The sequence below is a fragment of the Cataglyphis hispanica genome, chromosome 15 (genome assembly GCF_021464435.1).
Source record: "Cataglyphis hispanica isolate Lineage 1 chromosome 15, ULB_Chis1_1.0, whole genome shotgun sequence".
NCBI lineage: Eukaryota > Metazoa > Arthropoda > Insecta > Hymenoptera > Formicidae > Cataglyphis > Cataglyphis hispanica.
The window spans coordinates 1644571-1664307 of NC_065968.1; the positions used below are offsets into that span (position 1 = coordinate 1644571).

The 19737-nt window shown below is 36.4% G+C and overlaps 1 protein-coding gene across 21 annotated transcripts in view; it reads left to right on the plus strand.

Annotated features, from left to right (window-relative positions):
• Nucleotides 1-19737, plus strand: part of LOC126855291 (forkhead box protein P1-like) — a 309110-nt gene that overhangs the window by 212878 nt on the left and 76495 nt on the right. For all 21 annotated transcript variants that reach the window (XM_050602783.1, XM_050602800.1, XM_050602782.1 and 18 more), the window contains one exon: nucleotides 634-768. In XM_050602783.1, the coding sequence (XP_050458740.1) occupies nucleotides 634-768 (135 nt within the window). The remainder of the gene's footprint in view (nucleotides 1-633; nucleotides 769-19737) is intronic.

Genomic DNA, 19737 nt, shown 5'->3' on the forward strand with positions numbered 1-19737 from the left:
AGTATGTATTATTAGCTTTCCGCAACCGTGAAACATTGTTTCTCTTGCGTCGAGTGGGTGGAATCACGTGCGTCAGACTTCGATCTAAAACCGTGACTCTCCTGAGGGCAATGTCGGATAAGAGCGCATATTTCGAGATCTCATCACGATTACTGCGCTCTGAGGTCATGATCGAATATTCCCAAAATATATATTTCATACTAAGCACAAAGTTATTTGTGTATGTGCGCAGCTTTCTATATAAATATTTCTAATATTCTTTTTTTCGCTTTTCTATTAGTATTTATATAATATCAATGATTTTATGGATGCTAAAAAATATATGTATATATAAAATGTATATATATATATATTTAATAAACTACATCTTGAAAAATTTATTAATATTGCAAAAAAAAAAAATTATATGATTATATAATGCGTTTTATTTTAAATATAAATTTTTTTGGTATTTACTCTTTAATAACCACTATTGTATAAATAATATTGAAACAAAATTTTAAATTATATTTCAAGTAATGTGTCGATTGGACGAAGGTACATTACAAACAACGTTCTCGCAAAAGTGCGCGACGTTTATAATCGAGTTCTGTGCACGAGAGGATACTGACGTAACGATGATCGTGATTTCAGGACGATGGCATAATGGATCATGACACAGACGGAGACGGCGCGATCAACTTGTCAACGTCACAGCGACCCTCCGCCGCCACTACCCCTAATGGTGATACTCCCACTTACGGCCAAGATCAACAAGACAACGATCAGGTAAGGAATTAATCTCGGGAAACAACCTCGAGTTATTACCGCATGCAATATTTATTTTTTATCGCCTCTCTCACACGCCTTGGACGTAGTGACGGACAAATCTTCCTAGTCCAAAGTTAACATGACGTCACGCGATGAAATCACATGTGCTAATCATTAGAAGTTATATCATCTGTTTTCATTTGCTTACATTTAGATTAATTTTAGATAAAGCTGAATACAGAACCATACAATAAAATATTATCAATAATTAAATATAATAACGACACATATATACGGAAAGATGAAAAAATATGAGATAAATATTTTGCAATATGGTTTATAGTCGAATCTAATCTATAATATAAACATCGAGACTCATCAATATAATCATCGAGAACCATTGAAACACCGTTCTAGAAAAAGTATTATATTTTGAAAATATAGACGTTCGATAAAAAAATATTTACTATTTACTGATGCAGGATTTATGCGAATATCATTCGTTTAGAACGTGATTAGACTGAATTTGTGCTAATTCAAACAATGAAACACTCGCTTTTATCAAATGGTGACGAAATATGATAACATTGATCCATATAATGTCGCTAAATATAGCTGCAGCTGTTTATACGCGATAAGGTTGAAGACGTTAATCCGCACCAAACAATGTAGCATCGTAACAATTTTTTTTGTTAGCCGCATTTGCCGCTAATATGTAACATATGATGGGCGTTATCGCGCGAATGCCGGAGGGAAACGATCGTTGTTGTAATACATGTTTTTTTTTTTTCAATCCGATGCTGTCTCCGTATTGATAATCAATGTTGATCTTATACAAAATCTGCCAAACAATATAATATTATTTATTTGTTTTATAGTGCTATATATATTATTTATTTGTTACATATATATTGAAATATTTCGACATATCATTAATGCTACATAAACAAAAACAAATTGAATCAACGCGAAATTATTGGGAACATTGATGTATATAATTGTATTGCCGACACTACAGTTTAATCTGACATCAATGTAATGTTGATGTAGGATGTATTTATATTGCAAATGTTACTGTGAAAGAAATCTACAATTTGATATTGTTTTTCTTAACTTTTTTAATAGAACGCACATATTTTCAGATACACGTGCATATATTGTATTATTTAAAAGAGATTTTCAAGATAAAAAATTACTGAAAGCTTTAAATATATTTTATTATATATTTATACATATACACATAGAAAGAGGAAAAGAAAACATTTTATGATTTTGTTATTTGGATATAATTGTACAAAGCAAAATTTAAAGCATTATAATAAATATTCCTAATACTAACAAGAATCAGGATTTCACGGAATACATTTGCAACAAGTTGAAGGAAGACAGCTGCGAATCTTCGAGCTATAACTATAATCTAACGATCTCGAATGATCATCAAGGAAAAGTGGGGCGAATAAAACGAAAAACAGTAGATCTTGCTTCCTTTCGCGTCCCTATTTCGTGCTTTTTCACGCGGAGTTCAAATCGAAAACGGAATTGAACGGTCTTCCGCATCCTGTATCGCGACCTAAGGACGAAGGAGTAAACCGATAACGCCCTTTCGGAGCTTTAGTCCCGGGATCACGGAGTTTCTCAGCGATAAGCCGGTACCGGGCGCGACACTTCGACATTTGACACCCGGCTGCCATAAAATCGGGCCCCCTAATTTCAAATTCAATTCAAAATCCCGCACTCGTGAGTGAACGCAATATACCACTCTGGCAAGTGGCGGTGGTGAAAACAAATGTTTTATGGCTCTTAAAGCGGCCTTTTTCAACGGTCTCGTTTCCGTAAAAGGTATAATATGGTTCACGACGTATGTGCGTCTAGTATACGTTGTGGCCTGTATGCTATTCACAGTTCAATGTGAAAATTGCTTTTTTTTATCCATAGTTTTTAAACAAAGCCAAATATCTGAGGAAAATGCAACAAGTTTGTCATTTCGAGATAAAATTTTAAAAGAGTTAACTCGCATATTGTCTTTTTGCCCATGAATTTATTTTTTTCAATCTGTTCTAATTTTTATTTTTACATATACGATTCTTTTGTTATATACATACATCTTGAAGAGCAAAAGGCAATTTTTATACGCGTCTGACATTGGACGAGATAATAAATAATAAATGTGGATAAGCAGGTTTAATTCCAAGGAATCCGCGTAACACGAAACCGTTCATCGAGTTCTATTTTCGATTTTCCTATTCCTGATGACCCAAGGAGTATAATCGTGTTTTTCCATCCGAAGGATCGACTATCGAGCTAATATTAAAATGCATGTACCGTATTAATCCTGCCGAGTTTAGCTGAGGTATATCAAAATGAATACAGGTCGCGATATTTTATTATGCGTCCAGGTCAAACCGAAAGAGTATCATCATTGTTAAGAGATTCTGAATTTCAATATAAATTAAATTATTTCTAAAAAAAAAAATATAACGCTTATCATAATTTATAATGATATTTTTATTGTTTATCTTCGATTGTTTCAATTTCAGAGAATAATTTTGATACAAGTTGCTAAATAAATTTAAATTTCTCTTACGTTCTCTCTTTAATATTTTATGTATTTATAATATAGATAATAAATAAGGATTGTGTTACTGATTTACCTTCCTATATATACAAGTAACTATCTTACAACTCGAAGCATACGTAAAATTATACATTACATCTTCTTGTCAAATGTCAATACTTCTTCTTGTAACAAAGTGACGAACATATCAGAACCATGGCAGGGCACGTAGACACCTCGACACTTTGTACTTCACCTTTGCCTGCCGATCCTTACACCCGTAACCGCAGTAGAACGACATTGTCCTTCGCGATGTCTTAGGCCACCGTCTGCGTCACTTCAAACCCTCGCAGCAGCCTCTTGACTCTCAAGAACCCCTTAAATTATAAACAGTGTCAGGCAACACCGCGGCACTTCGATCGCGGCTGGCTTAAACCACGCAAACTTGACTACACGTACCGGAACAACTTTGTCGGAATACGATAATATATACTGCGCGGGTATTCTATATAGTGTGTCCACTTTCGTAAATGAAAATTTATTTTAAGACACTAACATTTTTTTTTAAAATAAATTATAGACTTTAGCGATAACTATATTAATCGGTACGTGACAGATTTTCTATTATTTTATGAATTCTTGAATTTCTAATTTTTTTTTTTTTTTATTTTCTAATCATAGAATTTTTATATCCATGAATATTTTAAAATGTTGTCAGACACATTTTATATATAAATCTAGACTATATAAATCAGATTGTTTCGATCACATTGATTTGATAATCATATAGTGTATTAGGAAAATTTGTAACAATTAATGTTTATTTGTAAATCAAAATTTTAATTGATTGACTTTGCAACAATATGCATTGGAAAAAAGCTTTACAAAATGTTGTAACATGAGTCATTCGTTTTTATAGATAAAAATTCTTTATATTGATATAGTGAGTTTAGTTTAATGATATGAAATTTTTTACTTTTGATTAATAAATTTGCGGTTAATAAATTAACTACAGAATCGCTTTAAAGTTCTGTATGGAGATTGCAAATAATTGACTCAACGGGACAATTGTCGGCATTAACCTAATCCACTATTCGGGAAGCCCGCGAGATTCTACGAAGTTACGAAGTCTATCAAGATTGCTTCAAGTGTGACACAATGGAAGTGAGGAAATCGCGGTCGAATCGTAGGACGGTCAGCAAAAGTCAATGGTTACCCAAAACTCGATCCCAAAACGATCAAGAGAACTTCATAAAGTCGTAAGATCCCGAAGTTCGTTGATATTCGATTCAATCGACACTTTCTTCTCCTTTACATATAAAATAAAAATAAAATGGTTTAAAAAATTATTGAGAGACTTTTGCATTCTAAAATTTTGACCACTGAATCAATTACCAACCATTTTATCAAAAAAATATTTTCGTATAAATACAAGCATAAAAATAATATAAATAAAAAATGCAAACATTAAATAAGGTAGTTGTGAGTTATTGTTTCTCATATATGTATATGTATACAAATATGAATTTTTTTATATTTGTTTATCGACAGGTTAGCATGCATAACATTTTTGGGAGCATTTCTATATTGTTTTATACACACACGTATACACACACACACACACACACACACACACACACACACACACACACAAAAAAAAGAAATAATATAGAATGCTTTCAAAAAATATCACGCTATGTACATGTTAGCCTGCCGATAAACGAATCTTTGTTTATACAAGCAATGGCCGAGCAGATGTGTAATTCTGAAGCGCGTGCGGCTTCTTTACAATCTATATTCATGCAAGCGAGCGCGTCCAGAATTGTCTAGCATGCTTCGTGTGATTTTACTTTTCTCTATCGTTTATTATTTTTACGTATTATTATTGATCCGCTAATAAACGTCATTATTTACACGCAGGATGATATATGCTGTTTATCTGGAAATATTGTATAACATGTACGTTAAATGAATTATGAAAATTGTCTGATTTTAAAATATTTCTTTATTAAAAAATATAATGATATATGTGCATTATCGTAATTAAAAAAAATTAAATTATATCTTTTGACACAAGTTAATGTGATATTTATAATCGGCATGTGACATTTTATCTTTTCGTCGCATGTCACAAAACTTTGCTTCTCGTCGTTTTCGCAAAAATTCTTCGAATTATTTCGAGAATGCTTATTACTGTGTGATTTCTGTTCATCAGTGCATTCAGTAATTTACCGTCGGATGAACGGTATTTCCAGATTAAACAAACTTTCACCGTGAATGACGTCGATATTTCATTAGACTCCGTTTATCTCCGGTTAATATCCAAGTGCTCGGAGAATCCAAAGAGAGTATCGGCGAGTCCCTTTAAATGCAAAAAGGGGTTGCGAGGACGAGCGCGAAGGACGAATGAGCGAACAACAGGGAAGGGCGGGAATGAGGATTAAAAAAAGGGATAGAATAGGGTGGGAGAGAAGAAGAAGAAGAAACGGGCACCGATGAAAGACAAGCGAGTTCTCACCTCCCACCCCAGTTTTATGGATCGCAAATTGCGGATAGGCTGTCCTTCCCAATCAGGCAGCTTGGCACCCCCCTCGCCGACCAATTCTTCTTTCTCGGCTTTTCCCTCGTGCCATTTCTCTGCCTCCTTCCTTGCTTCTGCCCGTAAGCGACTCGCATCCTCTCTTCTCCCGGCGAAGCCGTAACTTTTACGTAACACGCTTCGCTATGAATATCGATGCCGACGGAGTTAAGGAGAGCTCGCTTTTCTGTAATTGAAAGAATTTTTGTCGTGCTGAGCCAGCTGGCCGGGGCATAAAAGGTCTCGGATCGGAGCACTCCGTAGCTCATTGCGCGCTGAAGAACTCCGCGGTACGACGTGAGCGACGAGGATTTTAATAAATTACCGAAACGGGTGGATTTGGGTGGCCTTTATTCTTCTTTCGGGGCCTTGCATCGTCGGGGATGGAAATTTCTTCCCAAGAGTAGCGATCTGGTTTGCTTCTGGTTTGATTAGGCTCGTTTGCGCCGGGTGCTGCTGGGAGCTCTCCAAGTAGGAATTGTTTCGCCCCTTGGATTACTTTGTTAAAGTATGTACGTCGAATGTGAATTAGTTTGACAAAAACAATTAATAAAAAAATACTAATAAATTTATTAGTAGAAAAAATTATTGATGATAATATATTTTTATTATATACTTTTTAATACTTTAAAATGTAATTTTATTCTATTATATGCTTTTAATATATAGTTTTTTTCTTTTTTCTGGACATTTTATCTCTTTACATTGAGTTTTATGTAGTAATAAAAAGATAAATTTAATAACTGCTCGTGATATAAAATATGTGGAATATATATAGTTTTAACATAATTATATTATTTGTAAAAATATATTTATGATGCGACTATCAAATAATTTGTCAAACTATACAAAAGATGATGCTTCTAAGTATATATGTTAAGACAGAGGGAGAAAGTTATGACAGCTATAGTAACTTTGCTTCTAATTCAATCATGTTCATTTTTCTTTAGCAAACTTTTATTACGAAATGTCAACTATCCATAGCAATCATGACTATATTTATAATATTTATTTTGCAAAGTGGAAAGTTACTGTTGAGATAATTAAAGTTGTTGTTGTTTTTTGAATATCAGTCAGTATGTGAAAACGTGCACAGTATAATATTCTTGTATATCATTTCTTAACAGGATGGATAATTTCATTAAATTTATTTCGGTTAATATATTTTGACAGTTATCAATACATATATCAATGCTTTATGACCACTAGAAAATCGTCAAAAGTTATAGATTATTATACGACCTCTAGAAGTCGCAAGTAAGGAAGAACTCAAGTTATATTTGTATACAAACACAATAAAAAGACAACAATTAATTTGAAAGATAAAACCAAGAATTTAAGGAGAAAAGAAAAAGATGGCATTCTTAATATGGATAATCACAATAAAAACTGAAAATAATTGAGATTATCTCCTATCTATAACTGGGATCTCTCTACATTACTTGATGATTTTAATTTCTCTTAATTTCCCAAAATATTGATTGATAATTAAACCTAAAAAGACTAAACGCTTGACGCACCATAATAGTGATGAAATCGACCGGAATTCGACGGTAAGAGAAAAGTCAGAAACTCAGAAGCGGCGCAGTACAGCGCGACGTCTCGTGTAGTCTTCCAAGAGTCTCGGTTTTATTTGCATTATTAACCGGTCGAAACCTCACGGCTGTGTACTTAAATCCAATCTAGAAATCTCACCCTTCCAGTCTCCCACTTCGCTAACCTCAGAGAGAGCGAAGGTCGACGGAGACTGGCAAGGGCGATTACCCTCCATTATTCACACGCTCGCTTCGTACCGTTGAGTGATACCTGAGAGAAACTTGTCGAACATCCTTCTAATGTTCAGCGATACACATCGAAATATAGTACATTATCGACGTTACGGTATACATGTGTACTATATTCGATTGTTTCGCTCTATTAGTATAATTCACCGTTTACGTTCACAAGGATGAATCTCTCAGATATCTACTGTTTTCTATTAAATGTCGGTTAATGTTTTTTAAAAAAATTTTAATTATCTATTTAATTTAAAGATATATATTTTTTCACATGCTAATATTTTTGCTCTCATCTTTGAAAAATATTTTAGCAAACAATTAGTTGAAATTCTCTTTTAATATTCGATGCTGCTAATAATATTTATTTACTCATGACATTATTTACATCCCTATAATTGAAAGTCAGCTAAATGAATTTTATTATATGAATGTGTAAATGGAGATTATCAAATAAAAACATTCTATAATTTTAGCTTGTATAGGCATTTAATTATTTAACTGAATTAAACATTGTTTTGCAGTGCAGTTGGAACGAATTGTAACCATCGAATTTATCATATGTTATATTATTAGAGTGACTCACTCTGAAATTATTTGATATCGAAGCATAGCGAATACGAATATTATTATTTGAGTATAATGGCGATGATGACGATGTCGACATGATTCCCACAGTTCTGACAATCAGCTTAACGTCAGTTGACAAAACTGAGATCCCCATGTGTGCCACCTGAAATAACTTGCGACAGCATCGCGGCTAAACATGTTCCGTCGCATTGCAACAACATCATTGGAATCACGGCAAATCTCGATGACGGTTTTTTTGCCAAGACGTCAAACACTTCGCGCACCTGAAACAACCGGTTCTTTGTCTCTTGTAATCCATCAAGCGTTGCTTTGTAATAGTTATGAACTTGATGATTGTGATGTGCTATATAATTATAAAAGAAGCAAAACATTTAGTTGGACGTGTAGATCGAGAATGACTTTTTATTGTTTTAGATTATAAAGGCATCTAATTATTTAGTTAAATGAATTTCTTTTCAAAGGTTTGCGATATTATGGAAACAGGAATAGAATAACATGAGAGAGAATACTTAGAAAGAAAATAGAATAATTAAACAGAGAATAGATTCATTCTTTTATTCTGTTATAAAGATAGTAAAGAGATGAGAAAAAATATAATTTAATATAATTTAATAATTATAACGCGAAGAAATACTAATTTATTTTTTATTTGCATTTTTTTCTAACGAAATTTTTTTATTCTTTATTTAGAGTTAATTGTAAGCTAGATACTAAGACAAGTCTAATACAAGAGCAAGCGCGGAGACAGATATTGATTTTATTGATAAGATCATTAGATTTCACAAATTTATCCGCATAAAAGTAATTGATTATATAAAAAAATTAAACAAATATAGAATACCGTGACACTACTTTTAGTGTGTATGTAATATCTCCACATCTGTTCATTTTTATCTCGGTCACCACATGCGTTCTGTCGCTTTTCCTTATCACGCTTGTCACTGGTTGCCAGTGGCGTGGGAATCGAGGAATATCTGATGCCTTTCAAGCTCCATTTTGAAGATTCCACTTCCGACACTTTCATTCATATGCAATTTCGTTCACGAGATTCGGTTGCACGACTACTTCTCAAAAAACGTTCATTCCTAAAACGGGATTGGCAAGTTTATATTTCATTGTATCTGTTTCCGTAAGTGAAAAAGTGATAATTCGATGATCATGTAAAAATCGAATTATAAAAATTAGTCCATTGTTTTGACACAAAAAAAATTGAAATAAAAATTAATTTTTATAAATCTAGCAATTTTACGATCTTTTTTATTTTAAAATTGTCGAGGCCTTTTTTGCATGCTACAAATGTATCTGTCTCCGCACACCGCGAATTAGAAGAAAGGAGTCTCGGACTTTGAGAGAGACAACACTCGGCCTCAGACAGTGAAACTTGATTAAAAGCAGGCGCGATGATTATTTGCGGAGCCGCTGTTCATCGCGTTTATTTTGGAAATTGCGTCGCTTAGAAAACGCTTTCTCACGGATTGGGAATCCTTCTCATTATAGCCGCACATGAAACGCTAAAGAATTCTCAGAAATGTAAACACGATACAAATAAGTCAAATGAGAAGAAGAAAATTTTTAACTCTATTAATAATAACTGCAGAAACGTGTACATAATTTACAATGTTTAGAAACAGGAGCGAGTGATTTATGTAAGAGATTTGAAGCGGTAGATTTAACGGGGTTAACACATTTTCGCATGTAGACTTAGTTCTATTTATTATTTATTTTATCATTTACGTAAAATATCTTCCCACTTCTTTATATTATGAGAATTAATTATTGTAGTCAAACAATCTTGCACGCGCTTGTAAGCAAAATTGGCGAAATAACCGAAAGGGAGATCCACCAATTGAAAACGCCGTGGCACTTGTATTAGACGCTTAAGGGATGAAGGGGTTATCGCTTCCCGCTGTAGGAACAGAGAGAGAGAGAGAGAGAGAAAGAGAGAGAGAAGGAAAGAGGGAGCATACGTATGCCGGAAGGGAACCGCCGTCCGCAGGAAGAAACGATAGAGTGAAGGTAAATGAAGAAAAAGGGACAGAGAAAGAGTGTCCACGAGAGGGTAGGATCCGCACGCGCGCGCACGAAAGAGAGAGACAGTGAGAGAGTGCGACGGAGCCGCGATGGGGTACAGTCGTGGGGGGGAGGGGAGGGGGCGAAGCGTCGGCTAGAATAAACACATAGATGTTTTCTTTGTTCCTCTAAACTAAACAACCAACGAGGAATCTAAACAGAGGCCAGAACCCAAATTCAATTTGGTCGCCGCCTCCGTCTCTACCTTCAGCTGTTCTACGGACGAAAGGTATCCCTCCCCGTCTCTGCACCTTCCTCCCCCTCCCCCTCCCTCCCTCCCTCCATCCGTCCGTTTCACCCTTATACACTTAACGTTGCGCTGCAGGACGGCACCTAATATTTACCACGCCTCTCTTACACCGGATAACCGACCTCGCACACGCACGTACGTTGGCCCTTTTAAACAATACACGCTAATGCACGACGCATATGTGAACTTTAGATAGATGGACATCACTTATTGTGAAAACACAGATAATCTTTCTTTGTCCTTTAATTGCTATGTAAAAAAATTGTATATATATATATATTTTTTTTTTTAAATTATATATATTTTAAAAATTTTTTAAATTTTGTCGTTACATTTATACGAATAATTATTGAGATTAATAAATTACAACGACGAAATTTAGAAAATTTAAAAAAATATAAAACAAATTTTAAACATGATTTGTATGATTTGTAAAAACTGCAGGAATATAAATTTATTGAAATATCAACCTTTCATGAGAGATACAAACTTTTTACTGATCAAATAGGAGTTTTTTCTTCGGTACAAACAATTGTCGAAGAAGCAATTTTCTGAGCGGAACAGTTTATCAATAATATTGCAAGATTATACAAATATTTGCCATTCGCTCTCTTTTATTACTGGCCAATACGATATTCATATATGCATCGCGAGTAGATGAGGAGGAGTTTGCTTGTATCAAGATTGATCGGATAAAAATCGTATTCTTGTTTTTTCACGTCGCTGGCTATCGTGGCCGGCCGATTCTTGCACATGCCACAGGAAATTCATTCATTTCGATATTTAACCGTCGGTACGCCGTTTGTGCCGTAACCTAGCGCGATCACGTATCTGATATCAGGCGACGCGGCGACGCGGCAATACGTGCGAAAGGTAGGTACGTCAATACGTTGGACGGCAAGAAATTATAACAACGGAGCAAAAGTCTATTAGGATTTTCATTTCCTGAATAAATAAAACTCGTCGAATCGTTTAATATGCTGGGGAGGAGTTCGCACGTGCATGCGCTAATCCCTGCTTTTCTCGTCGGGGATAGAAACGTGTATGGGTACAACGCGAGTATATGGGTACTCACTGTGCTGTCTGTGCGTGTAACAAAAGCTCGATTCACATCGAGATATGCCGATCTTGTCCGTGAACGCTTGTATTTGGCAGAACGTTGACAATGTTCATAATAAAATTTTGAATAACAAATTTTGGTTGAAAAATTTCAAAATTATAGAATGGAGATTGGCAGCTCGATCACTACTTAAACCTTGACATTTGAAAGAAATGTCAATGTCACATATTTCGTCGAATATGTATTGAATCACCGCGATATTTGCGACAACTTTTCTTATACTCGAACAATTCGACATGAATAATTTGGAGTATTCAGTAATAGAAATTTGTAGAATTAATCTTTTTTTTCCGACGATAGGATTTAGTTTTATAGATACATCTCAACTTTTTTCGCTAGAATTAATTAATTTTATTGTTAGCTAATTGTATAAAATAAATGATTTGATTCTATAAAACAACGATTGTAAAAATTACATTTAATTCCGAGCGAGTGATTTGATTATCAGAGATATAAATCTTATTATCTTCTGTAAGATATCGCAAATTGATACAATGGGATGAAACAAAAAAATAATATAATTTAATTTAATTTGTCAATTTTTTTAATTGCTCTTACATTAACATTCAGAAGATTTTATTTATACGCGTGTCGGAAAATTATTGCTGTATTGATAAGCAGATAATAAGGTTGCAGAAAATTATATCAAATATTTTCATCTAAGAATTAAATAAAATAGTTTATTTGTGATAAAAAATAAAATTATGCTAAGACAAGGAGAAGAAGACCGTTTCTTAGTTAAATATTATTTTTTAAAGATAGCTTTTAATTTTTTTTTCATACGTGACTTCATATTTTCTATTTAGTGGTCAACAAGTATAAGGACAATCAAATGCAATCGCGTATAAAGTTTCATCGAGTTCAGAGTCGAGGAAAGATCGAATGCCACATCGCGGCTACGCGAATCGTTGAAGGACAGCCTCGGGGGTGAAGAGGAGGAAGGGGGGGGGAGAAGAGGGTGGCAACGAGTCTAAAAAAAAGAAGGGGAAGCGAAATTAAAAAGTATCCACTCGCCGAGCGACGCGCGGGCATCGCGGAAGCAACGTGAAGGTCCTTCTCATCCCTTGCCCTGAATAAACGCGTACATCCTCCGTTCTCCCTTGTAATAATCCCTTCCGGTTAATCTGCTCCAACGTAGCCTGCAGCGAGTATCCGATGAACATCGTACATACTCCCGTCCAGCTGCACGTCGGCGAAAGTACCAGCTTTCTGTGCCGGTATACACTTCACATAGCATAGGATGAACCACCGCGCATTCACCCTCCCACCGATCTCACCACCTCTGTTCTTTCTTTCTTTTCCTTTTTTTTTTTTGAAAAACGAGTAAATAGATACAGATGCGTGCGGTCCACCAGCAAAGAAGAGAAAATTACATATTCTAGTTGAAATCATCTTTAGAAAGACAAGTTGGGACATTTTCCGAAAAGGAAAGAATTCGATTTACTTCGCAATTTACTGAAGTATGAATAAAGGCACAAAGCAGAAGTCAGGGAGAAAAAGAGATAAAAGTAAAAAATAGTACCGCACAAAGAGATATGACAAATAGATAATTCTCATGTCAGTGCTTTCCTTGTTCCATGTAAATAATGTGTATCGATGCGAAAATGGTCAAAATTATAAATGGCAGAAAATGACAAAGGGCTAATTGCGCACTGCGTTGAATGAAAAAAGTATACTATATCTATAAATAAATATTGTATAATTATATATATATATATATATCATAGTTTAGGAATAATACGATATTCTCTCTCTCGTCAATCCGAGGCAAAGAATGTTAAGTAGTCCGGCGCGTGCGTTTTCTCTTTGTTCTCCTCGCCCCCGCCGACCCTGGGGTTGCTTCCTCCGTCGATCCTTCTGATGTTTTCATCTATCCGTGTAAATGTACTTAGCGTGTGCGCGAGCTGCCGAGCCGGCAAGCTTTATTACGTGAATTTGGAAGCGCTGTAAGCGACTGAGGGGGATGAGCGTGTGGGGTAGGGTGTACAGAGGGAAGATATACGTTTCGCTGGTTTCGCGCGCGACGAAGGCGCGAGGAGGGGGGGGGGAGGTGAGGAGGAGGAGGAGGAGGAGGAGGGTGGCGGTGGTTGTGGGGAGGAGAGCTGGAGATAGCCGTTGTACCGTGCCAGCTCTGAGAGGCCCCGGCTCTTCATCCCGTGGATATGCATTTTCCGTTCTCGGTCTCTCTCCCCCACCTCCCCCTCGCCGCTCCTCACAAGCCGCTTCCTCCGCGCTATCCACTGTCGGTTCCTCTTATTGCTCACACTCGCTCGTACTTACGGGATCGTGTAGGTGGGTGCGCGATGAACCGATGTGTGCGTGCGTGCATGCAACGAGCACGGGAGTACTGTTAATGCGGTTTACGAGCGCCTATCAGAAATACAAGGGAAACGAACGACCGGCATGGTGCGCCATTTCGGAGCTGAGACAAGTACACTGCGCTGCACGCACGCGCTCTTTCTCTCTTTCTCTATTTTTATCTTTCTTTCTCGAGAGAGGAGAGAGGGGAAAAGGACGACTGGGACGAGGCGGTCCTCTCGAAGTGTTTCCTCTGCGAGCCGCTTCGCCGTTTATACATCGGCGGACATCGGTGTTAACGAGAGGGTTGTTGCGGAACATCGTCGCGTCGTGAGAACTCTTTCTTTTTTTTTTTTTTTTTAATGGAATGGAATAGAGCTTCTATATTTTTAAGCCACACTGTAGCGTGTTATATCGAAAGTTTCTCTTTTTTAGAAATGATTATATTTGTTTTGATATTTTTAAACATATAACCAATGGTTTTTTAAAGATATTTCACATTCATATACGGTTAAGAAGAGTTACTTAAGGAGACATTAGCATATGGAAGGACCATTATATTACAGTTAGAATTAAGTTTTGAAAGATACTGAAATGCGTAAGAAGCAGAGAATTATATCACTGAAATAGTAGCATGCGTATATCAGATAGCAGAAAAGATATGAGGATCAGGCGGAGACGAAACGTAAGCAGTATTACAGGGTGTCTCAAGATTACACTAGATATATAAATAGCTTCATTGAGGACTGATCGCAAACATATTGCCTTCTCATCTTTATTCTACCAGCAGACTGTATTTCCGTTCGAAAGCGGTATACCAGAAACAAAACGTTAATTTTACCGCGTAATGTGCTGACAAGACTCGTATCGTTGTTGTTCACAGCGACGAACGTGTCGCCGGCGGCATTACGGGTTGGTTGAAAAAGAAATTGTTCGTGCATGCCGTTGGTATATACAGGAAGGTAATTGGATATCGCACATCTCACGAACACAACATGCACAACGAACACCATTGCTGATATGTCGAGACTCTCACGGCAACGGTTACTACTTGGAATTGTTTTCGCATTCGAGATTATACCGGCCCGCCATAATCCGTATCTTTTTCCTTCTCTTCTTCATATCCAGGGAGGTAGAGATGTCTGATAATAATCTGATTTGTTAACGCAATGTTTTGCTCGGGAGATGGCACACAATTTATCGAATAATTAAAAATTGTTAATTCTACAAAGTGTGAACTTTAATTGCTAGAAATGTAATTTATATAAGAAATATGTATGCGTGTATGCCTATGCATTCATAATGCGTTCATAATGGTTATCATAATTACAAAGTATCAAAACAATAGGGGCGGGGGGACAAGAGGCAAGAGATCACGCAATGGGGTACTGTTGTTTTGCACTCGCATTAATGCGTATCGTTGATTCTCATAATGCACTCTGTGCGATTTTTTTTGTGGCGTTACTTCGTAAATCTGCAACGTTGCTCGGTGTACGGTTTAAATTATTTTTGCTTCTTCAATTTGATTAAAAGCGATATCGGATAGCGTTTACGGTCTCACGTTATACATCGAGCCTTAAAAATAATTATATTTGATAAAGTATTATAATTTCCGTTAATTTTTTAATTTGTTTATAACAAATTTAATTTTTGTAATACTTTTGTTTATTTCTTATTCTGAATATAGTTAAAAAATTGCATTGTTTATTTATCTCTTCATAAAAAGATGAAATAAATACGTTAGTATTTATTATAAATTGAAAAGTATATTTATAAATATAATTATTTACAATTTTTGTACAGTTATTTGCGATTTCTCCATTATCTGCTGTTATGACGACGGTAGAATTAAAATTATAATGAAATAAAAGTACGTAAAGAGGCGGCAACTAATTAAGGATTGCGTTATTCATTAATATGTAAATTTTTGAACGCTAGTGCTACGAATTAAAGAAATCTCTCCGACCGCGGGAGGAACTCTCTCATTCCTCCGCGTCTCTACCCGGCCGCAGAGCTGCGGCTCTTCGTGGCTGGATCTTAAATTCATTTTATTTCCGGCCGAACGATCGCGGCGAAAAGGTTTAAGCGATTTATCATCTACGAATTGTGCTTTGGTCAGGCGCTTCTTTCGCAGAATACCGAAACTTTCCCCGTCTCATCTTGTTCTGCTTTTCCTCTTCCATCTTTCGTTTTTTTCATTGTCGTCGTACTTTTAATGTTATAAATATAAAGGCTATCTCTATAGCGTAAATCTTACTCTGAGAATAATATTAAATTATGTTAATGAGTTTTTTTATAGAATTAGTGAATATTAAAATTATTATATAATGCAGCTTATTAAGCTGCTAATAGCTTTTTCGTTATCTTTATAATTGAGAAGAATATATTTATTATCTGAAAGAAATTATTTAGAAAAATATAATGGTACAGATGTATACACAGTATACGTATTTTACTACTTCCAGACATTATTTCTATCCACCAATCTTGCCGTTAAATCTTGTTTATTATCAGTTGAAATCTTCGTATAAATCGCGGCTAATCACGAGTCTCTTTCACGCTCACGAAACAGTTCATTCAGGCACAAAAGAGAAGACAAATATATTCCTCGATAAACGTACCGTGGCGGAAGGAAAAGGATTTGACGGAAGGGTTGAAGCGAAGCGATGCCTGGTCGGTCATGAAAACCGGGAAGAAGGGGGAAGTGGGGCGGGAATGGAGAACTCGCAAAAGAAGCGACAGAGCTCCGGACTATCGTTATTAACAATTCAATAGTGTTTAACTTATTTATATCCCGTTAAATGTCGGGACTAATTAGATGGCGGCATAAAGATCTCTCGTACCCTCGGCGGACCTCCGTTACAAGCGGCATCTCCCGGGCTGTAGCGGACGGAGGGGGTGGAAGATCGGAGGTGGCTCCCATAACCAGCCGGAGACAGACAATGGCAAAGAATGGGCCAGGAGTCGCGCTGAATAGGCCTCAAGACACTGAACGCTATAATGCGAAAGACTCCATTGTCAGGCGGGCAGTTAAGTGCTTCTGTCTGGTCTCCAAAACGAAGTGGGCTACGCTCAGTGTCGTCCCGCTCTCCTTCGGCTCCCTTTCATCCCGACCGTGCTCTCTCCGTCCCCGCTCGTCACCTCGTCGTTACCTTCCCGTCAATTCGGAGGATGGCGGCGGTCGCGGATCATCCGTGGAGCTGCGGAAACTGCGGGAGGACTGAGCTATTCTTTCGGGAATGAAACGCGGAAGCGGGTAATAAGCGTGGGTACTTCGAATTCAATTAATAATTAGAAATTTTTGGTCACTCTCTGACTGAATAAGAAACTTAATTCTTTTAAAAGTGTTCTATCAAAAATCGTAATGTATAACATACATTTTATATTTTACTTAAAGATCTTGCAATGAAATGAGCTTTTATATTGATTAGTGCTAAAGATAAAGGTATATAAAACTTTTTTAAACGGTGTGTATTGCTGATATATCGTACATGTAAAAAAAATAAAACTTTTCTTATCTCGTAATCTTTTTATCGCAAAAAATTACTCTGTTAAATTCTTAAGTAACGAGAGACTGAGTGCGCAGTGGTCTTAAAATACTACTAAAATAATATCTGACGTTGGAAGTGATAGTGGGCGAGCCGAAAAGACGGGACCAGTTTCGAGATGGTTGGGAACAGATGGCCGATCAGATACCAGGGATTAAGGGAGGAGTAACACAACCCCCGAGGTGCGAGAGAAATGTGTATTAATTTTTCAAGTTTTTTAATTAGCGAATGTCTCCGTTCCGCCTTTCGGCCAAGACATTTATATTAGAACTGCCATACTGCTCTCCTGCTTTTTTTTCTCTCTGTCTTTCTCTCCTTTCTCTATGTTGAAGCGTTGTTCCTCACCTCCAACAGCCGGTTACTTTCCGAGTTGCCAGCTTCCTCTCTCTTTCTCTCTCCTTCTTTTTTCATTCGTTCCGCTCTTACTCTGGCATTTTCTCATTTACCCTCTCCGAGATTTGAAACGCAATGCCTTCCGACGAGCAGGACGAACTAATCTGTTATTCGTAATTACGCATTAAATAATTATTATCCGTAAGCCACGATGAACTACGTCAAATCGAGATTTGCTATCAAGACAAACGAGTTACTCGCGTAAAATGTCGGAAAATGAATTTTTTTTTATATCAAAGATTTATATATCTGTTATTTATAAATAGCACATTATTTCTTTAATTAGAGAGATGAATTTCATACTTAAATAATTATACAATTTGAAGAAAAGCAGGCTTATATTTTTTTAAATATTTTGCACGATACGATGTGTAATAATGATTATTATTATTATAGAATAAAATATAAATATATGAATAATCTCAAAATAAATGCTTTTAAAAAAATAATTGTAATAAAATTGAAGCATTAAGTATTTTTTTTTTGATATTCTATGCCTTATTCTTCTTAATTAAAATAAATTTTTGTATTGTATAAATTATTTATTGTGAAATATTGGGTTCTTGAATTTCTTTTCACGAGAGCAAAGTCCTTCGGGTGGTCTTCCTGCCACAAAAGGAGTTCACATTGAAACCGAATCGAGATTTCGTGGGATTTTCCATAACGTGACGATGGAGTTAGAATGGTGGGGGCAGATTGACTCGCCCGTATTTATTGCTCCGTACTTCTGATTTTCATTGAATTGATGCTGCCGCTCTGTATCCCCCGGGCGTTCACCCCCGTATCGCGGAGGTGCACTCCCGCCAAACAATGGCTGCCATATAATTGCTTTTATAGCTCGCTGAACGCTAAATATTCCATACTTTTCTTTCTGCTCCATGGTCCCGTCGTTCGTTCCCGATCATCAGTGAACCGATTGAGTAAATAGAATCGCGAAGAGCCCCAGCTCGGTGGTGACTTGTTTCAAGACAGATCGAAAGCGTATTCTCGATGGGCGTAAACTCGAGCGATTTGAATTCCATCGAGCTATATATTTTTTGCTGATTTTTTTTCTTGTACGCATCAAATAAGCTCTGATATTATAACAAATATATCAACAAATTTCAAAGATGCTGTTAATATATTTTAGTTTATATTTCTTTTTATATTATGCAATATTGTTGATATGAACAAATAAAAATTCAATTTTTATTGTATTAATTTGGAAATGGATTTTTTTATATACAGATGCATCGAATCAAGAAACTTTGATATACTTAATTAATTGTTATTTAAATTATTGCATATTAGAAATGCAAAAGTTTGTGAAATGAATAAATAAGAAGATTATTTGAAACGTTTGTTAATCGGGAGAAAAAAAGATCCTAACGAATTACGTCAATAGTTAAACGAAAACTTTTCAATGGCGAGTAGGCGATAATCGTGCAGTTTCTACATCGGCGTATCCGCCCGACCGACGTCAATTACGGATTCCTAACGTCCCGAAAAGTGCGACGGGCGCACCCCAGTAACGAGGCAGTTTGTCCAGCTGCTCGAAACCGCCCTCGGGAAAGAACTCCGACGTCCACGAAAAAGGAACGATCTGTCCCGGCGCGTTTCCCGCGGAACCTCATTCGCCGAGCTTACCGCCGACGACAAGAGCGATGACCAGGGTGAGAGATCCTCTCTCACCCTCGTCGAAGCCATTCGAACCGATCTCAGCGACCTCCCTTTCCTCTTTTCCTCTTTCCGCTCTCTCTCTCTCGTCGCGTGGTGCGATTCCGAGGTCTTTTTGTCATCCCTGCTCGTAGATCTCGCCATCCCCGAGGTT